At 41.7% G+C, this 19,876-nt stretch overlaps 1 protein-coding gene across 1 annotated transcript; it reads left to right on the top strand.

The window, feature by feature from the left end:
* The first annotated feature begins 12,716 nt into the window (after nt 1-12,716).
* Nucleotides 12,717-17,354, top strand: Fd102c (forkhead domain 102C). The gene has a single exon (XM_071788168.1). It carries the CDS (start codon nt 13,726-13,728, stop codon nt 14,992-14,994), a length of 1,269 nt encoding a protein of 422 aa, XP_071644269.1. The 5' UTR covers nt 12,717-13,725; the 3' UTR covers nt 14,995-17,354.
* Nucleotides 17,355-19,876: the final 2,522 nt, after the last annotated feature.

Below are 19,876 nucleotides of genomic sequence, written 5' to 3'. Positions count from 1 at the left end.
ATGCGAGTCTGTGAAGTGGAAGAACCTTGCTAGGATCAAACTAGAAGTCCCATCGATTAAGTGGACTCGGACAGAAATAGAAGTTTTTTTTTCAAAAGTAGGAAAGAGAAAGAGATGTATGGGAGATAAGAATAAATAAGAAATCAAATAAGAATTATTTAACACAATAAAATAACTGACATAACACAATAATAATAAAATAATAGCAGAGTAATAAAATTATTAACAAATGTAAATTTAAGTGTTAAAAATAAATAGTAACCGCAACAGCTAGTGCAAAAAATAAATAAGCACAAGTAACAAACAAATATTAGATTATGTGTTATGTTAGTTTTACGTGGTATATCAATAAGGAAGTTGGAACTCTTCAAAACTGAAGATGACCTGCAGTTTTCTGAAAAGCCTCACTTGTTTTTTTTTTTAAAGAGTATAAATACGTTATTTCTAAATCTTAGAATCTTGAACCAGAAAATGTCTACTTGAGTAATCCGTGGATTGTCCATGGGAGATGAGTGTTCCGTAAATTTGTCCGTCGACGAAAAAGGGATGATCCGATCGGGCGTTGTCAAAACAGTCATTAACCACAATACAATAAATTCTGCGATCACCCTTTCTCCCTATCTTTGAAATCTAGGATCGACGACGGGCTCGAACTCGGTCCGGTAACAATGGTTTCGCACGAATTATCTGCTGGTCACCCTTCAGCATATGACATGGTACGTGGCGCGACACGTGCGCGTGTTTCGTAAACGTTCCCGTAGACCGGTCGACTCGCAGATTCTTACAAGATACAAATGTCGAAATGTCCAGATGTTTTCACTGTATCTCAAAAGGAATTAATCTTTCCTTCATCACCCGCTTGACCGCGGACCTTTCAACATGCATTATTCTGTTCCGTTATAGACGATTGAGGTGAATTTCTCATTCTTCCATAGAATGGAAGCAATAGAAAATATAAATAAAAGGAGATAACACACACACGCACACACACACACACACACACTCACGGATTAAGCAGAAATTAATAAATACAATTAATCTTTAATCCCCCAATGCGAATCTCGCCATTATACTTAGCACTCGTTACTTATCTAGGCAGAGGGAATTAAAATGGATGGAATATTGCCTATTAATATTGTAATATATATCGCGATCGAAAAATGATCGACCGATATCTTGGGGAATTATTCATATGGATGAAATCCCGAGAGGCAGGCATTTTACGCTAATGAAAAAGAGGTAGTTACGGAAGATTTCGTGAAAATACGGACTCATCGTGATGACCACGCGTGTTTTCCATTTATGTATATAATAAAATAAGTAATTTGTTTTTTCTTTTTAGACTAAAAAAGAGTCCTTTCAAATTTTTTGCCGTTATTGCATTAATCGATACGGGTTGTAACATTCTCGTTACAATCAGCGGTTACAGCAAGGTTTATCTGACACTTTCATCCACCATTTATCCGCGTCGCGTTCAAGGGGTAAGCCGATCTCGGATCGAGCTCTGCGGGGAACAAGTAGAACGTGAGCATTCTAAGTGAATAATAAACATCGCAGTGGGGTTAGATACATGGGGTTTTATATGGATGGATTCTCTCCCTCTCTTTCTCTCCCTCCCTCTAGACGCGAGGGCACGTTTAAGGTGCCCATATTGGTCCCTTAGCCTGCGGGCAGTCTGCCTCGTTCTTGCGGGGCTACTTCTCGATTCCCTCCCTCCTTCTCTCCCTTTCTCTCTCTCTCTCTCTCTCGCTTTCCGCCGGCGAAATTATTATTCGGCTATTACACGATGATTACCCAACAGTATGTGGGTGTAATACGAGAAATAAGCGTGCAGTTTCATGGTGCGGTGGATCCGATGACAAACTGAATAAATCCGCCGCGCATTTAGCGCCTCTCGGCGAGACACATGTTCGTACATCTGTCTTCGGAAACGAGCCTGTGTTTAGTAAATCATCACCTACGACTCATATACGCGTGATGTTTACGTTCTTTGTCAAAGGCGTATTTTAAAACGTAAGAAATCTAAAGTAAAGAAACATATAAAACGTTTATTTTAAAAGCAGCAAATTCCTTTCACAATGTTGAAAGGAATTTGTAGAAAGTATGATTATGCAATAGTCCGATCTTATTCTCAAGATTGTCTTATGTTAAATCAGAGCATGGGCAGTTTTAAGACTTTATTCGATGAATTAAATGACCGTATATGAGGCATCTTGCGACTGCGAATATAAAGTTGGACTTACTGGCTTATGACTAAGATTTATAGAGTTTGTGACTTTATCTCTTAAAGATATTTTAAATATCTTATAAATGTTAAAGATATATTAAATATTTTATATAAATGTTAAAATGTAAATGTTATATACTAGTTATTTTATTAATTTTACTTGTAATATACCTGACAGATTTTAAACTATCGTTTTTATAAAATCGCACGACGAAAACCTTGAAGTTTTCTTAAAAGCAATAAGTTGCATACAGAGAGAGAGAGAGAGAGAGAGAGAGAGAGAGAGAGATAGAGAGAGAGAGAGTTTGTCTAATCTATAATGAAAATATTTGCATATAAAAAAACGTCAAAAAGCGATTTATGTTACTTACATCAAGGAAACCTCTATGCGTACAGCATGCTCCTCCTGTTAAATTGAATCTCGAGGACCGACGTGGTTTATGACATGCAAATTGGGTCAGCCCACCCCTTCAGCCTTTCCTCCAAATCCTAATCCAATCCTCTATGTACAGCCTACCTGCCCCCATTGTGAGAAAGCACGAGCCATAAGATACAAGCATCTTCATACGAATCTTTTAAACAGCTCTCGTGAATCCGAAGCAACGTCTTTTACTGCGCGTTTGACTAAAATAAATATATTGAATTAGATAAAATAATATATTATGTATAATATACTAAAATTAAATTCTATTATAACATAAATCTCGTATTTATTTGTGAGCTATTATAGTATAGATTTCATAATTCATATTATTAATGAGTATGTACAGGTTCTGTTTCCATCCTATTTTGAGGGAAGCCCTTGAATTTCAGGCCTCGATCGAATATAACGCGCGTACGCAGCATGCATTAATGCTGATTAATTCAGCGGTTTTGTAAATTCGCTGACGGTTCGGCTTGTCATGCCTTCGAGAGGCCGACAGCGGGGAAAACTCGGCGCGGGTATCTCCCCGTGTCGTTCGACATTCGGTTAATTAGCAGACAAATTGTGAGTCTCACAATTCGTCTGCTCTTGACAAAGAAATGTCTATAACGTAGACGTGCCCCATTGTTGGTTTGGACTTGCGTTGACCAAAAAATTGTCTTTTTTATTTTACGAAATAATTGCGATTACATTTTTTTTAGTTTAAAACGTCTAAATAAAATATGCATGAATTTCATAAGACTCTATTATATAATTTTTTACAATTCACATTTACTTTTAATTATTTGTTTTTCGTAGATTAGGATATTTATGTGTGTGTTTCTTACAGTACGTAAAACACTCATCCTGTGAAAGTATCTGAATTCCCAATTGTTCATAATTCTCTCTTTATTCACGTTATGACTCGTGTGGAGAACCCCTTTCCATGGCGATCGAGGAAGCGGGGGTCCGGGGGGTCCCCTTTGTCGTCGACTTCGACAAGTATTGTTGCGGATAGTCGCGCCACGCGACAGCTGCCCGATGGTATCGATGTCGCCGGTAAGGCCTATCATGCTATCGAGATGTTCGCGATATAATCGGTTATATCGTTGATAAATTCCCTTTTTTTTATTCTTACTCATATTTTTGTATGTGGCTTTTTATGTAGGTAAAAATTTTTACATAAATTTTGATACATGGTTCTTTGTGAATTTATTTTAGAACTGAAATATTCAATTTTACTACAAATAGCTACTGTACCTATAGATAATTCAGTAATTATATGAAACATAAATAAATGTGAAATTTAAAGATAAAAGATAAAAGAATACGTTATTAATCATATTTTTTTAGAAATGGTACCTACTATCGCATATTTTAATTATGTTTTATACATCAAGGCAGAATTTCCTGATCCTTTTTGTTGCTATTTGCTTAACAAATTATATTAATTACATTAATAATATATATTAATATGTATTATTAATTGATAATATATTACTAATATATGTATATATGTATTATTAATTATATTAATAATTTGCATCAACATTTACAATGAGGATATTGCTTACAAAATAACAGACCATCATATTATCAAATTTCTATTTCCTTTTAGAGATTATGCGGGAATTTATTATTCACGATTGAATTTCGCAAAGTTATTGTAACACATATTTTCACGGTTATTAAGGTCTCGAGGCGAGAGGCATCATGGCGCTCTTGAGGCAAACGTATGTTGTTATTAGAGACTGTCTCGAGCGGACAATGGTTTTTGAGCAATCTGAAACAGAGATACGGTTATGGGCGGCTGTCGCAATAAGTATTCGAGTGTTTTCGTAGGTCTGCCGAATACCGAGTATAATGGAGCCTCGAACGCGGAGCGAAGCGGTCTCGGTGTTATAGGCATCCACGTGTATCTCTCTCGTTGGGAAATAACAATTTTGTGCCGCAGCGCGAGCTTCACATGCTGCCCTCCTTGTCCGACGACGTATCCCCGGCAGCGCTACAAAACGATTACCATAATTATAACGATAATTACGATTCGCTGCGTACGCCGCAAACAACACGCGATTGACGTCGCGCCGAGTCTGCAAACGCGCACGTGTTATTTGGCGCTTTATCAGATTTTACGCTCAGAGAGCCACGCCGGTGCCCCAATTCGGAAACTGAATAATGAGACTGTTAAGTATCGCTTGTGATTTAAATTGTGCGAAAACGATATTTTGCGAAAAAACAAATACGCAAAAATTGCAAATTTGAATTGGAGAAGAAATTATAATTTCGGTAATAATTTAGAAACCAGAAAACATTAAAATCAAAAATATTTTTTTCTTGCTTTTTTTATTTAATATTTTAGTGGTACGATTTATATTATTTTTTTTTAATATGACGGTATATTTGGGTTTATATTTTTATTTAAAGAGAGTGTGTGTTGGAACGGGCTAAGTAAGAGCCCGAACTTTTATTTAAATTACAAGAAAAAAAGTAAAAAATATATATGACTACTAGATAATAATTTGATCTCTGGGGTCCAATAAGGGGTCAAACGCCATCGGCCATCGTCGATGACGATCAATCGCCGATGAAGCTCCGATGCGAGACAAGAAGCGCATTACGCGTGCAGACGCGCGTGTATGCGTGCATGCGAGCCGTGCTGCGCCCCGTGATCGGGCTTAACCAACCGCTTAAGCACTTCGCACGAGCGACAAAAGGGTTTCATCCCCGAGAGTCTCGAACGCGCTAATAGATTGCGCAAATGCTCTTTGCGGGAACGACATCCGAACGCTACCCGACAGGCGGCAATGGCGGCCGGGGGCCTGAAATATTCATTCGAAGCTACCGCGACATTTGGACGGTATAACCTTGGCGATGCCGTGCGCTTTGATCTCGTATTCTCGATCGCCGATAGCCGCGCGTATCAAAGGGCTCGATAAGCCTTTCCGCGCCGCCCCCCGCCCTCCTCATATTAATCCACCCACGAGAAGCGCGTGGATTTATCTCGGGAGTAGAAAACAAATCGTTCCTCCCGCAAAGCATAGTTAAACGAGTTAGCTGTTGCGGAATAGAGATATTAGTGATTGATCAGTTATCAATAAATTATTACTGGATCTATATCCCGTGATATATATTTAAAAAATATAATGTAATATAAATATACACAATCTTAAAAAGTATACACTTAAACTAAATATAATCATATGCTATATTTTTTTTATTTAGTTGCGGTAAAGTAAACAACATATCGCTGGAATATAAAAAAAATACTTGCGTTTTACGAATAAGAAGAAATACGGAAGAAATCTGAGTATTTGAGAGTTAATCCTACTAATTCGTCAGTAAATTGTATGAACACCAAACGCCCTGACAAAGATTTTTGTGGTCCCCGTAAAAAGAGCCAACCGGTCAGTTCATTATCTCGAGAGCGGCGGTCAATCGGCGAAAAGAAACCCTTTTATGCGAGATCGAAGTAGCGATGGGCCGTGCGAAGGAAGGGCCGAGAGAAAAGTGACCGGTTTCTTTCTCTCTTTCGATGGAGGAGGCTCCCCCTCCTCATCCACGCCCATTCCGGGGCCCCAACAATGGCCATCACGTCGTGACAAAAGCTAAACACCCAAAATATTGGCGAAAATCCCGGCATTCTGTCGCGGTCGATAAGTGGGACGAGATGCGGGGGTACTCTGGGCCGGGCCCTATTAAATATCTCTCTCGGATCTAATCTATCCTGCTTGGTTCGTATAATCTTGTTACACGGCCAAACGGTCACATTTCTCGCTCTCAGTTCCCCGATCGTAAAATCGTTCGTTGTAATCGAGAGAGAAGGCGCTTCTCTTCTCTCTCTCTTCCTCGAAATCTCAAGCGCTTCCGCTCCAATTGCCCTTTTATTCCGCTCTCTCGGAATTACGCGTCTCTCTCTCTCCGTTCCGGAGAGGGACAACGAAAGCGCCAACGCCTCTCGACAGCGACGGCTCGTGCGGCTCACCCCGAAGAGCGGAGTCCGGTGCGCCTCGTTAGGTGTGAAGGGCCCGCGCGGCTGTAAACACAAATGGCACCCCGCCGCGCGTCGTCGTCGCTACTTCCGCTACCCTCTCGAGTGGCAGTTCGTCGTTCAGCGCACCGTCGAGAGCACTCTGCGAAGGCACCACTCGTCAATCCGGCACCTCGAACAGTCATCGATGGTAAATCGCGTTGCTGAACAACATTTTGAGAAGCGGGCTTTTTGAAGTATATCATTGCGCATTTAGTGATAGATAATTTATTAATTGACATATTTAAAATCTTATATTTAATTGAAAGTTAGCATGTAAAATAAGGTTTATATTTTGAAGTAAAAACTTTTTAAATAATGAAAAAAATTCTATGAAAAGAATATATTTTAGGCAATTTTGTAATATTCTTTAGACGTCTAAGTTGTCTGATTGATTCTCAATTTATCTTATAAAAATATAACATGTAAATATTGAAATGACGAAACTATTCGATTGATGCAAAAGAAAGCTTCTTTTATATAATTTGTATCTATTAAAATAATTATTATTGGCTTCAAAATACATTCTTTTTATCAAAAAGAAATTTGAAATTTGTTTTAAAAAAAAACTCCAAACTACTGACTTTGAACGGAAACTTGATAAAGAAATTTTCTGTGATTCTCGAATTATATTTAATAAATATTTGAAACATTAAAGATCCGTCGAATATTTAAATTTGATAAAAATTCATAATTCCAATTTTACTTTGAAATTGTAAGTGCAGTTCGATGTCGGCCGTTGGCAGGAAAACAACGGCGTGTTACTTATCACGGCTCCGTTGCGCTTGAAAAAAGCGAGAGAGCCCCGGAAATCTTGCTGTGAGAAACAGGCCGGAGCTCAATGGGAGCGAGCTGCACTCTCTTAGAGAGTTTATAAATTATGAATATTTAAGAGCACACACGTACAAGAGAGCGCGTCCTAGTGTCCTACGCGGTGCGTCCCTCAGCCCGTCCATTGTCGTCATCGTCATCGTCGTCGTCGTCGTCGTCGTCGTCGGGCATCAGGTTATTTTCCCGGTCTCCGGTGCAATAACGTCGCGCAACGTGAAAGGGGTGCTTAGGAAACAGGCCGGTACACGACGTTAAAACGGCAGCATCCCTTTGAGACGAGCGTCAAAGCTAATGGACCCCACTCTCTTTGCCACGGCACGCTCTCTTCCCGTCTCTCTATAGCTCGCTATCTACCGGTTACTCCACCTATACAATCACGCTACCAACACACCAACACTGACGGCACTTCCCGCACCTTCGGCCACCCTCCCCCCTCCGTGCCCTTTCCCTCGCGTTCATCCCCCGCCCTCGTTCTCCTATCTTCTACTCTTTCCTTTGCCTTGTGTTACAAAAGCGGGTCGCGAGGGGGTGATGGAAGCCCCGGCAATGTTTAGTACCAGTTGATTGCAAGCTCGTTAGAATATGCATAAAGCATCGTTGTTAAATGCCCTTTCTCTTGCGCCGCGGCGGAGAATTTAATGGATACACGCGCGACTCCGTAATGGCTGGCAGCCCCGGAAGTGTTTGCCAAGTTTGCGCTATTTGCTAAACGGCTCGCTCGTAGGAATAGTTAACTATCGTACGAATCGTACATATCCAATGAGCGGTATACATATATTCCACCCTCGCATTTCAATATTTCTATAGTTTATTAAGACAGGCGAGTTTTGCTAATTTTCTTGTTGCCCGATATCAGTCATGTATAAAGCTTCAAAATATTCAAGTACATCTTTGTCACGCGTGGAAGTTTTTTTCAGAAAAAAATAGATTACATATAAAATTAAAGTTGAAATATATACAGGATATCTGATAATTAATAGGTGTAACACCTGCGTCATGGATAGATAAAGCGGGTTAAACCAAATAGAAAAGTCTTATACATTATTTTGTGATTATGGCAATAAATAACTCTGATTCACGAATCTTTATTAATTAATTTCTCACTATTTATTGCCATAATTGCAAAACGGTAAAGAATTTCTCTATTCAGTTCAACCCTTTACCTATCCATGGAAGGTGTTACATTTAATTATTATTAGACACCCTGTATATGATTATTAGTAAGCATTATTAGTACTTAAGAAAATATTTGATTTACATGATTAAAATATATATTAAACAAATATTCTTAAATAGTAACAATACTTATTTAATAATTTAATAATAATATAAGAAAATGCCACATTAAAAATTTTTGTAATTGAGAAATTGATACAAATATATTTATCTATTTAAAATTTAACAATACGTTGGATCGAACTCCGGAGAGATATCGGGATCTGATTTGTTCAATCAGCCGTAGCAAGCATAAATATATACACAGGGAGAAGTTTGGAAACCGATTAGCAGTGTATTCCGAAGCATCAAAACCGTCGGATACCTCGTGCTGTGCTTCGACGCGAAACTCCGAGCAGGCTTCGAACTTGCCGGTCGCTCCACCGCGACATTTATTAACTTTACCAACGGGGAAACTGCCGCGAGTTTCTGCCGGATTACACGGCGAATTAGGCAAGCCGGGATTAGCGTTACCTAATTTTCGCGTAGTTTCCATTCCTCTGATATATATAAAGCAAAAAATACCTCGACTGCTTCGAGAGGATCATCAATAGTGTGTTTCTTTTGAACAGAATAGAATAAAACTGAGTGAAACAAATTATAAGAGAGGGTCAAACCTAAATATTAGATGTGTTTAAAACACATATATACTTACACAAATCTCGATTTATTTCATATTATCTAAAGCAGTATTTTTTGTGCTCTCATTGTTGTGTTTAAAGGGGAATAGCTAATTATATGAGATATGAAGAATTAATTATTAGATATTTATGTTAATTTTACGGGAGATTAAATTGTGTATACAAAATAAAAAATTAGATTCTTATTTATTACACTATGTTATCTTTTTTCTTCTTATTTATTTGTAATATCATATTCATCTTGGATTTTTTCATTGCTTAGATTATTATTTTCGAAGTCTAACTCGGCCTGTCATACGGGAATTCGCTACATTTCGAAACGAGGAACGTAACGCGCAACGATTGCGCGATAGAGGCTCGCTAGCTCCAATTCTCGACAGGACGTGAAGAGAGGATCGAGGAGGATGTGTGTCCTCGAATGAGAGGACGCGGAGGGAAATCGGAGAAGCTGTCAACGGAGCGCCATGCATCTGCCACTTACTCGCGCCACCGCCCTCGATCGGCGGGCCTCGGGGTGTACCTTTTTTCCCACAATGACGCACCACTTCGTCACAATTATCGCCATTATTCGCGGCGCGCGGAGAGAAAGAGAGATGGAGAACGCGGGCGCGTTTTAACGCGCAAGCCGCACGCACAATGGCCCGATATATCTGTACACGGTATCGACTGCATCTTCACACAGACACCATCCACCTATGGACGTGACCCGGGGCCGGGGGTCGTTGCGGCCACCCCGCTCGAAATCGATCGATTCTTCCCTCGATCGCTCGTTTTATTGTGTTTTGACAGCGGCAGCGAGCTCTGGTTTCGCGCAACCACCACCGATCGGCTTTTAACATCTCGCGCAGTCGTCTGGCCATCGTTCGCCGAGAGATTGATCTTATCTCTCGACGCTCGAGTTTGTGCCCCGCGCGAATTCGAGAGCATCTTACTCGCCATCCCCCTTCCCCTTCCTCGTCGTCGACGTCGTCACTCATCGCCCTCCCTTTTGGCTTCTTCGGTTTCCTTTTGCCAGCACAACGATCGTATCTGATCGGACCGGATATAGAGTTACGTGTTCGGAGTTCCTCCGGGTCCTGTTTCGGCGCGCAAGCACAAATACGGTCCCTGGTTATTTCGAGGAGGAGCCTTCTTTGAAAGGCAACGTTTTATCGCGCCTATCTACGCGCGATTTTCACTGTTGCCGATAATGCAATGTCCCGGCTACGTAGATCCGGGTGGTCCATCGTGGCGCGAAAAAGCGCGCAAAGTGGATTATACCGGGAAATTGCATCTTTTTACACGACGCGATATTCGCGCAAATTTGCCGTTAAATGCGGCTCTAAGAGCCGTACTTACGTTCAAAAACGTTCTCCGTCGGATTTATTTATTTACACGTGCGCCATTGCCTGGAAACAAATAAATATAATTAGTATAATTTTTGATAAATAAAATTATACGCGATACACACATATGTGATATGTACAAGATATTCTTTCCCGATTAAAACTTTAAATATTATATTAAATTTCGCGCTACTCTAATAAACTACGTTAGCACATTTTTAATATAAACGAGAGCTAAGTATATTTTTCTTACAATAAATATTAATATTTTATTAATAATAGTATTTATTAATATAATAATAAATCCAAGTCGCGAGGAGAAACCTTTTGATAAATTGAAAGAACGTGCGATATTTTTAAGTTAGTTTTTTACGATCTTTTTCTTCCCAACTATTTGACTACCAGAAGATAATTGCAGAAATGTTATAATTATATGATTTAAAGAACATTTTTAAGTGTCCATTGTTGTACACGTTGTGACTGTTAACGAAATACAATTGTCTGTCAAGTTTTCCGACGATAAAACCGCAATAATATGCGTTATTTCCCAACGCGAGAGCCATACAATGTGTCCGCGCTTGAGGGCTCGGCCGTATGCGCATTCGCCGGCAGACAACGCGATATCGTTATCTGCAGCCGTTGCACGTACGGGATCTACCGGGTGGCATGTAACTCCGCCAATGGAACGTTTACACACCGCGTCGATACGCAACATTGTATTTCCGTTGCTAGCAAGCGAGGCTCGGGCACATAACAGAGTCGCGAATAGCTGTGGCGATGGGGAGCAGGAGGTGGGGTGGGAAGCAGCAGATACAGGCTGCAAATCCGAAGGGGGAGGAGGAGGGAGCGGCGAACTGTTATTTGCAACGAGTCGCAACAATTGCAATCCGAGCCGATCGCGCGCACGTCGCGCGTCCCCCCCGCGTACCCTCTCGGTTAGGGTAAACGCCATATTGCTGCACGTCGGCCCTCCCCACCTCCCCTCCGCTTCCTGCGCGATTGAAAATAATGTTTTTGTGCAAGCCGAAACGGCAGATATGAAACCAGCATGGCGGATGCTTACAAATAGTTGCGGGGCGGTGACTACGTATAACGGGGCAACCCGGGCGCCTTTATCGCGCCTTTGTCCGCGAATCGCGCCACGCGGGCCGAAAGGATTCTCTGACGGGCGAGAGCGACTGAGTCGCGGGTCTTAAAAACGGAGGGGCGCCGACGGAAGTCTCCGATCCACCCGTTCTTTCTCCCCTTTTGAGCCCTCCGCGCGACGTCTTTGAAGCGAGAATGTCGATTCGACGGGTCCAAGAGAGAGATCGGTTGTAGAAAGATCTAATTACGATTCAAAAACTGGTTGTCTGGAGGATGGTGTAAACCAACGAGCAAACTTGCACGTCACGAAATTAATTTATTTAATGAGCTAGTTTACGAATTAGGTACTCGTTAGTTTAACATTCATCCAGATATCTAATTCCAAAAGGATCTAAGATAGATTTAAGATGGACGCAAAAGTCAGCCATCTTAAATGTCACGACGGCTTCTTAAACAATGTAACTTGTTAATTTATCATTAGCACGAGTTAGATGTTGAAAATGGTCATCTGATTACAAACAAATTAACTATTCTATAATGATATTAATTTTCTTAATAGCGACATATAGATTCTGACTTTTGCTAGAACATTTCAGTTAGAATGTTAAAAATTAGATTTAAAATAATTTCGAGAAATGTAATATATAATAATTGAGATTTTTTTGTTATATTAAAAGGATTATATATGCATTTTTTGTAGCAATCGGAAAATGTACATGCATAAGATATCAAATACATTTTTTAAAACAATTTTTTAAATTTAAAATAAAGCGCACATACATAAAAATTTTTTAATGCAGAAGAAGAAAGAAGAAAAAATCAGAAACTATAAATAATATGATCATTAATTATAATAAGCTAAATTTGTTAAAGATACATAGCAAAAATATGATTCAAATATCTTATAAGTTACCCATTTCACCACACTAGACTAGATATTATTTGAAATTTTTACCTTAAATCAAAATCGCAATCCGCACAAGCATCCGAATCATAGATAAGGCCACTCAATGCTCGAAAGACTGTCTCGATCTCCGTCGTCGGGCTCCATGACGACGGAGCAACACGCACAAGGTAAGAGGGAGAGAAGCGATGGATAGACAGAGAGAGCAGATGCCATTTCCGAAACTCACGGTGCAGCACACGCTCTGAAAACGGGAAACACGCATCGATCGTCTCTCAACTCCCCGGTCCAGGATCGGCTATGATATCGAGCTATGTTAGGCCACGTAGAGATAAGAGAGCGGAGACGTGGTGCGGCGACGACGGCCGCACCATCATCAAGGCCGTCACCATCTCCACTACCACCACCGGTGACCAGATTACACCGGCCAGGATCAATATCGCAACGTCGTAGGCGTGACGACCGGTGGTGGGCTCCATTTTCGTCCGACCCTCCGCTCTTCCATTGGACGACGCTCCGACATTCGGGTTCCCACTGCCGCACCGGGCCCCGCGCACGATCCCGTCGACCAGGACACGCTCACTAGCCCCCTCTCCGCGTTGAACACCCGTGTGTTCCCCTCGCGCGATGGGCGGTCTCCATTCGCGCGGCCGCGCACTGAGTGGGACGAAAAACCCCGTCAGCGAGGCAGTCGCACTCGGCCGAGGATCGTAAATCATGAACAGTCCGCTGTTCGATGCTCATCGCGACAAACAGGGTGAAAACTGTCGGAAAACAGGGACTGCCGCGATTGTCGGCGGCGCGACGTCGCCACCCCTGGAGAGCGATAATTTACGACTCCGACATTGAGAGTCCGGCGCGTATCGGGGTGGCGAGTTCGGTGCTCGGGAAAGTGCTCGGGTCTCAATTCTCTCCGATGTTCTCCAATCTGACAATTCCATGACCACGTAGTCCAGCGCGAAAAACCGTCGCTGATCGCGATCGCGACGAGCGTTCCTCCCCCGTGGAGAGAACGATCGGTGGTGTCGGCCAGGATCAAGGATCGGTGTTGAGTCGGCTGATCGTCATGTGCAGCAACGAGAGTCCGCCGCCGGCAAAGGAGCCGCTGGCCGTTGGTCTGGGTAACCCGATGGCCGGGTTTCTACCGGGTCTGGAACATTATCGGCTGCACCTGTACCATTACGCGATGGCGGAACGGTTGCGGCTGGCGCAGCAAATGCAGCATCCCGGCGTGGCTCATCCGCCCTCGGGGGCACCGACGGCTCACCTGGGCATAGGCCCGGGATTCCCGGCGCCGCTGCCGTTGTACCCGGCGGCCGCCGCGGCGGCCGGCTATCCTGGCCGACTGGCGCTATCCATGGCGCTGTTACATCCGCATCACCAACGGATACCCGAGGAACCTAAACCCCAACATAGTTACATCGGCTTGATCGCCATGGCGATACTGTCGTCGCCGGAGAAGAAGCTCGTGCTGTCCGACATTTATCAGCACATCCTGGAGCATTATCCGTACTTCCGCACCCGCGGGCCTGGCTGGCGCAATTCCATCCGACACAATCTCTCGCTGAACGACTGCTTCGTCAAGTCCGGCAGGAGCGCCAACGGCAAGGGTCACTACTGGGCGATCCATCCGGCGAACCTGGAGGACTTCCGGCGCGGCGATTTCCGTCGGCGCAAAGCCCAGCGAAAGGTGCGTCGACACATGGGCCTGGCGGTGGACGAGGAACCGGATAGTCCTAGTCCGCCGCCCTTACCCGCCACCCCGCCGCCCCCGACGGCGCTCGGTCCTTCGGTGACCTCGCAACCGATATCCGCGATATGGGCGCCGCATCATCACCATCAACAACAGCAGCAGCAACAGCAACAACAACAGAATCCCTTCCAGAGCCAATCCCTTCGACAATCGTCCTTCCAGCCGAGGAAGCGACAGTTCGACGTGGCGTCTCTCTTGGCGCCGGACGACCAGCAGCATCAGATCGAGGCGGACGTTCTAGGACCGACCAAGTCGCGCAGGTTCAGCTGCAGCGAGGACGAGCTGCACGATCTGCCGGAGGCCGATCAGGACGACGAGGATGTCGATGTCGACGTGGTCGCCGACGCGAACGCCTTACCGTCGCCGAGCACGCCGCCGTCGGTCAGTCCGGATATGCCCAAGGTCGTGTCTCCGGCCGCTCATTGGAACCATCAAAGTGTACAAAGCGGCGGTCAACAGCAGCAGCAGCAGCAGCAACAACAACAGCAACAGCAGCAACTATCGGCTGTACACCTTCACAATCACCTGCATGTCAGGAATTACTACATCCCGGCTAACTCCGCCGGCGGGTCCAGCGTCTAATGAAGGGCTCGGAAGAAGTCGGTCGGTTCGCGCGACAGGTAGCTGCTCATGTCTGTCGAGTGTGTCCACGATTCTCTCTCTCTCTTTTTTTACTCCGTGATGGCTTCGAAAACTTCTTGGATGTTTTGATTCGTCACGACATATCCCACTCGTATCGCGTTGTTTTCTAAAAACAAAATTATTTGGCAGAGACAATTTTCTTTTAACAAAAATCTCATTAAACCTATCGGATGAACAGATATCGAGAGATTTTTTTAATGAGCTAGAATTAAACAAGTTGAGTCTCAGAGGAAAATGCGATAAGTGATAATAACATATTTTCAAGTTAATTCTAACTAAGCTTTAATAGAATTATAATTAAAACTTAGTTTCAAAGATATGCAATATTGAAAATTGAAGAGTCGGTTTTCTCAGCTTTAAATTAAATAAGAGTTCATTGCAAAATAATACGGTAAAAGTGAGATACTCTGTACGCGAAGGTCTGAGAATGATAGAGACTTAAACAATAATGATTGAATTGTAGAAGAAAAGCCATTTAAACAGTTGTAATGGAAAACTGTATGTTACACTTTGTATTATTTTTATATTATTATATATGTTGTTGTATGTATATATTTATGTAATTATATTTATATACCATTTATATATATATTAATTATCGAAGTCGCGCGCGTGTTACAAATGTGTGTTTAGGTCCGTATCATTCTCAGCGCTCTTCATGTTTTCAGACACATCAAAACTAGGAAAAACGTCTGAAAGATATTCGTTAGACGTTTATTATTTTTTGGAGATTTATATTGTCTGAGTATGAATGTGGCACGCGTAAATCATACGCGTAAGGTGACCCCTCCGAAACGGACAAGGCGGAAAATTATTGGGTGTTGTGTGTTAAGCATTATCACGCAAAAAACAGATCAATCCATTGTCGATTATATTTCTATTAACGTCACATGGGGGTCACATTCTCGCGTGTTGTTCGTGCTGTGCGTCTTGATTGTTTTACGTTATTAGTGGAAGCTCTGCGCGACGACGTAAGTCCTGATTTAATTTGTCGTTTTGTCGGATCTTCGAACGAGAAGAAACGGAGTAAAAAGTGAGGGGAGAATCGTGTCTTTGCTCAAAATAATAACCAAAATTTCAAATTAATGAAATTGAGGTTGGACTCCCACGTCCGGCGCTTGAATCAAAATATCCAGACAATATGAATGTTCAAGAAGGTCACGAAAGTCTTGCGAAGGTGTCTCAGGAATGTTTTAATTTTTCAGACGTGCTTTAAATTGCGAATTGTGGTCGTTCAAATACGAAGCTCAAACAATCTCATTTTCCTCCTGATAAACGGAGATTCTCGTGTGATAGAGGCTACCTTCTTGTCGACGGACAACCGACCTTTTCTATCGAGCATGAAGAATAATTTGAGTTCGGCAATTCGAACGAAGCAAGCTCTGGCTATGCTCGGAGAACTTATACGTGTATTATATAGATAGATGTCTAAGAAAAGAATTATGTATAGACTGGAGTTCGACGGTGGAATCTATAAAGCATACGAGAGGATCAGCGATCATCGTACGATCGCGAATCATCGTTCCAACGTGATTCGTTTATCTTAAAAATGACACGCAAACCGTATCGTAAATAATACTTAAAGGTAATACGCTTATCTAATATAAAGTATCTATTTATAATATATCTATTGCAGCACCTTTATATACTACAGTAGAAAATCAGTTTGCAAATGGAAAAGTCAGAAACGGATCTGTTCAACGCCCGAAAGACGTCTCCCGAAATATAATTTGTCCCATTTTTTTCGAGACGAACGTCTCACGTTAACGCTGAGAGATTCTACCGGCGAATTTAGGATTTTTTGTAAATACGAGAATATACGGCCCGGTTGCCGGATGAGGCAGCACGAGAAACTGATGTACGCGGGGCATTACGTCAGACTGATTGCGATCTCCGCTTGTTTATAGTGTAATATAAAAGTCGTTTTAGGGTCTAACATAGCGCATCCTCATTGTATAATCCACGTTGGTAGAGACGAAGTTGGTGAAACGAAGATATATATATATACATATATTCTGTACAAACCCAAGTACCCCTCCCCCTCTCCGGTCCACTCTCCCCCCCTGTATGTATATGTATATGTATCGATGTATACGTACCTGTGCGTATAGAATTCAGATACGCGGATCCATGTGCGATCGACAATTAACGATCGCGTTACCGATGTCGCGCACCGACGAGAAACGCAAGACCATTTTTTCACAGTTACCTCGTAAGCATACGCCCCGCCACCCGGCGGCCTCTCACTCTGTTACTGTCTCGATGCAACTGAACTTTAATAAAGTTTCTGTTCCCACGAATATCTACCCGGTCTCTCTCTCTCTCTCTGCTAATTGACCCGACTCCTTTGAAAGAGAATGAAAATAATAATCGCATGACGTGCGCTTTTTATCGAGATAAGGAGCACCGCGCGTTATTACCGGTGTAAATAAGTAAATTGGCTTCGTCTACTTCGCCGCACAAGCTCAAATTAATTGCTTTCGCATTAATGAAAGGCCGTAAACATGTTTTTTGTAATTGTTTCGATTTGTTGTTTTAGCACTCTAGCGTCGAGCTAATTCCTTCCTTGGAATTTCCTGGCTCTCAGTTTTCCAAGATTCTTTTTCTATGACTTATAATTCTCATTTTTTTATAAATATATTTTTGCATTTATACAGTTCTTTAATTTTATATCTTTATTTTTATATACTTATCTTTCCATCTCTGTTTTTTTCATCCCGGGAAGGCCTTCCGCTGGTCTTTCCTCGAGCTTGATCAACGATTATCATTTCGATACAGACAAATCTTCCGTGTGATCTGCGGTATTTGTGCATCCGTTTTAAAAAAATAATATCCAAGTTGACAAAAACATTCTGCGTATCTACGCGCCGTTAAGCGACGCTTAAAGACTACTTGTCTTTTTATAAATATACTTTTGCATTCAGTTTTTTATTTTTTATTTTTATTTTACTTATCTTTTCGTTTCTGTTTTTTTTTTATCCCGGAAAGGCCTTCCGTCGGCCTTTCCTAGTGCTTGATCGATGATTATCACTTCGATACGGACGAGTCGTCTGTGTGATCTGCGGTATTTGTGCGTCCGTTTTAAAAAATGATATCCAAGTTGACAGAAACATTCCGCGCGTGTCTGCGCGCCGTTAGGCGACGCGTAGAGAGTACCTGAGAAATCTATTTGTCGTGATGACAAACAGTCAGACTTGGCCATTAGTTAATGTACACAAGCCACAAGATGAACCTTTGTTGCATGCTCGGGCTGACCGCTCGCGAAAAAAAAAAGAATTATGTTCATTCCCGTGAAAAGACGAGTGCATTCCTCGTATCTATTACCGTGATTGCGCGCGCCATTAACACGTCGCGACTAACCAGGAAGGAAATTAATTTACCAGAGTGACGATAATTAAGAGGCTCGGAAAAAAGATTATAAAGCATAACACGCGTGTAATATCACTGATCATCAATAATATCAACGATCACTGACAGAAGTTTTTCCGATATTGACATTAATGCACGTAATATGCGCAGCAATGCGTTCTGTTATATAAGATTTTCTTCAAATAATTGCACAATTTTAGTCAGATATCTATTGATATCGCCGCAAACTTTCCATTTAGAAACATACGCTTAAGAGGAAAGTACATAGAATGTTCCTCGAATAATTGCGCTTTTATCGAGTGCCTTTTGTGTTGCTGCAAAAAAATATCGCTGTCAGCCAAATATAAAGATCGAAACAATCGTGCGATGGGAGAATATTGTGCATCGAGAGTCAAGTTGATTGACAAGCGCCGATACACATTTGCCGATAACCTTTCGTGTTTTCTGTAAAATCATTTCCATTCGCGATTGTGGCGGACGATCGCGCCGCGTGGCCTGTCCGCGGATAGATATGTACTGTTGTCAGCTGCCCGCTCGAGTGCATGAGGATAAGGACTGCTATGCAAAACATTAGCATACAAAGATGACAGGCGAATAGCAATATTTCAAATATGCGGTTCCTCCTGACGACGGCGACGTCGCGTTTAACTAATACCGAAGCTAACAATCGCTGCAACGCGCACAAGTATCTGGGGAACGATAACGGCCGGTAACGCGATATCAAATGACATACTTATGACATGAGGAATAATTTCGATCTAAAAAAAGTAGAACATATTTAGAGCGATACTAAAGCCGTTAACGATAATAATCGGTGCATTGGAAAATATTGTTGTGATGACGAAGTTCTTGTGACAAAGAATCACGAAACTTTTATACAATCTGATATTTTTAAAGAATATTTTATTTTTTAACGCTTTTTTAGGATGTACTCTTTATGAAGCAGAAGTTAATTACGATTATATAACTCTTAAGAATATTAAAATGCACGCATTTTATAAACGACAAAAATACAAATCTACAATTCTATTCTCACAAAAAGGCAACGTCAAGTTTGAAACATCTATGAAGTGCATTTTTCTTCAATACGACAGAGGATATCTCTGCTGAACTAATTGGATCATTATTTTGCGACAGACTGACAGGTCTGTTGTGAAAGGATCTATTGGAATGTTTATTCATAACATAGGATTATTCTAAATCTTCAAAGAAGATTTTGTATGTTTTTGTTCAGTTACAATTATATAAAAAAGAAACAGGTATGTCAGATAATAAATGGTAATAATAAAGTGTAAAAACACTTTTAAAGATAGTTCACCCATTCACTAATGGACACATCTATTGCCAGATCAGATGAAATCTGAGGCTTGAATTCCTAAAGCCTTTAAATCTGAAGATCTAAATCTGAAAGACAAACTGAAACAGCAAAAACTTCTTTTTTCTTTCAGACGTT

The sequence above is a fragment of the Temnothorax longispinosus genome, chromosome 9 (genome assembly GCF_030848805.1).
Source record: "Temnothorax longispinosus isolate EJ_2023e chromosome 9, Tlon_JGU_v1, whole genome shotgun sequence".
In the NCBI taxonomy this organism is placed as follows: Eukaryota; Metazoa; Arthropoda; class Insecta; order Hymenoptera; family Formicidae; genus Temnothorax; species Temnothorax longispinosus.
Note: the sequence above shows the minus strand (reverse complement) of the source record. Positions and strands in the feature narration are given on the sequence as shown.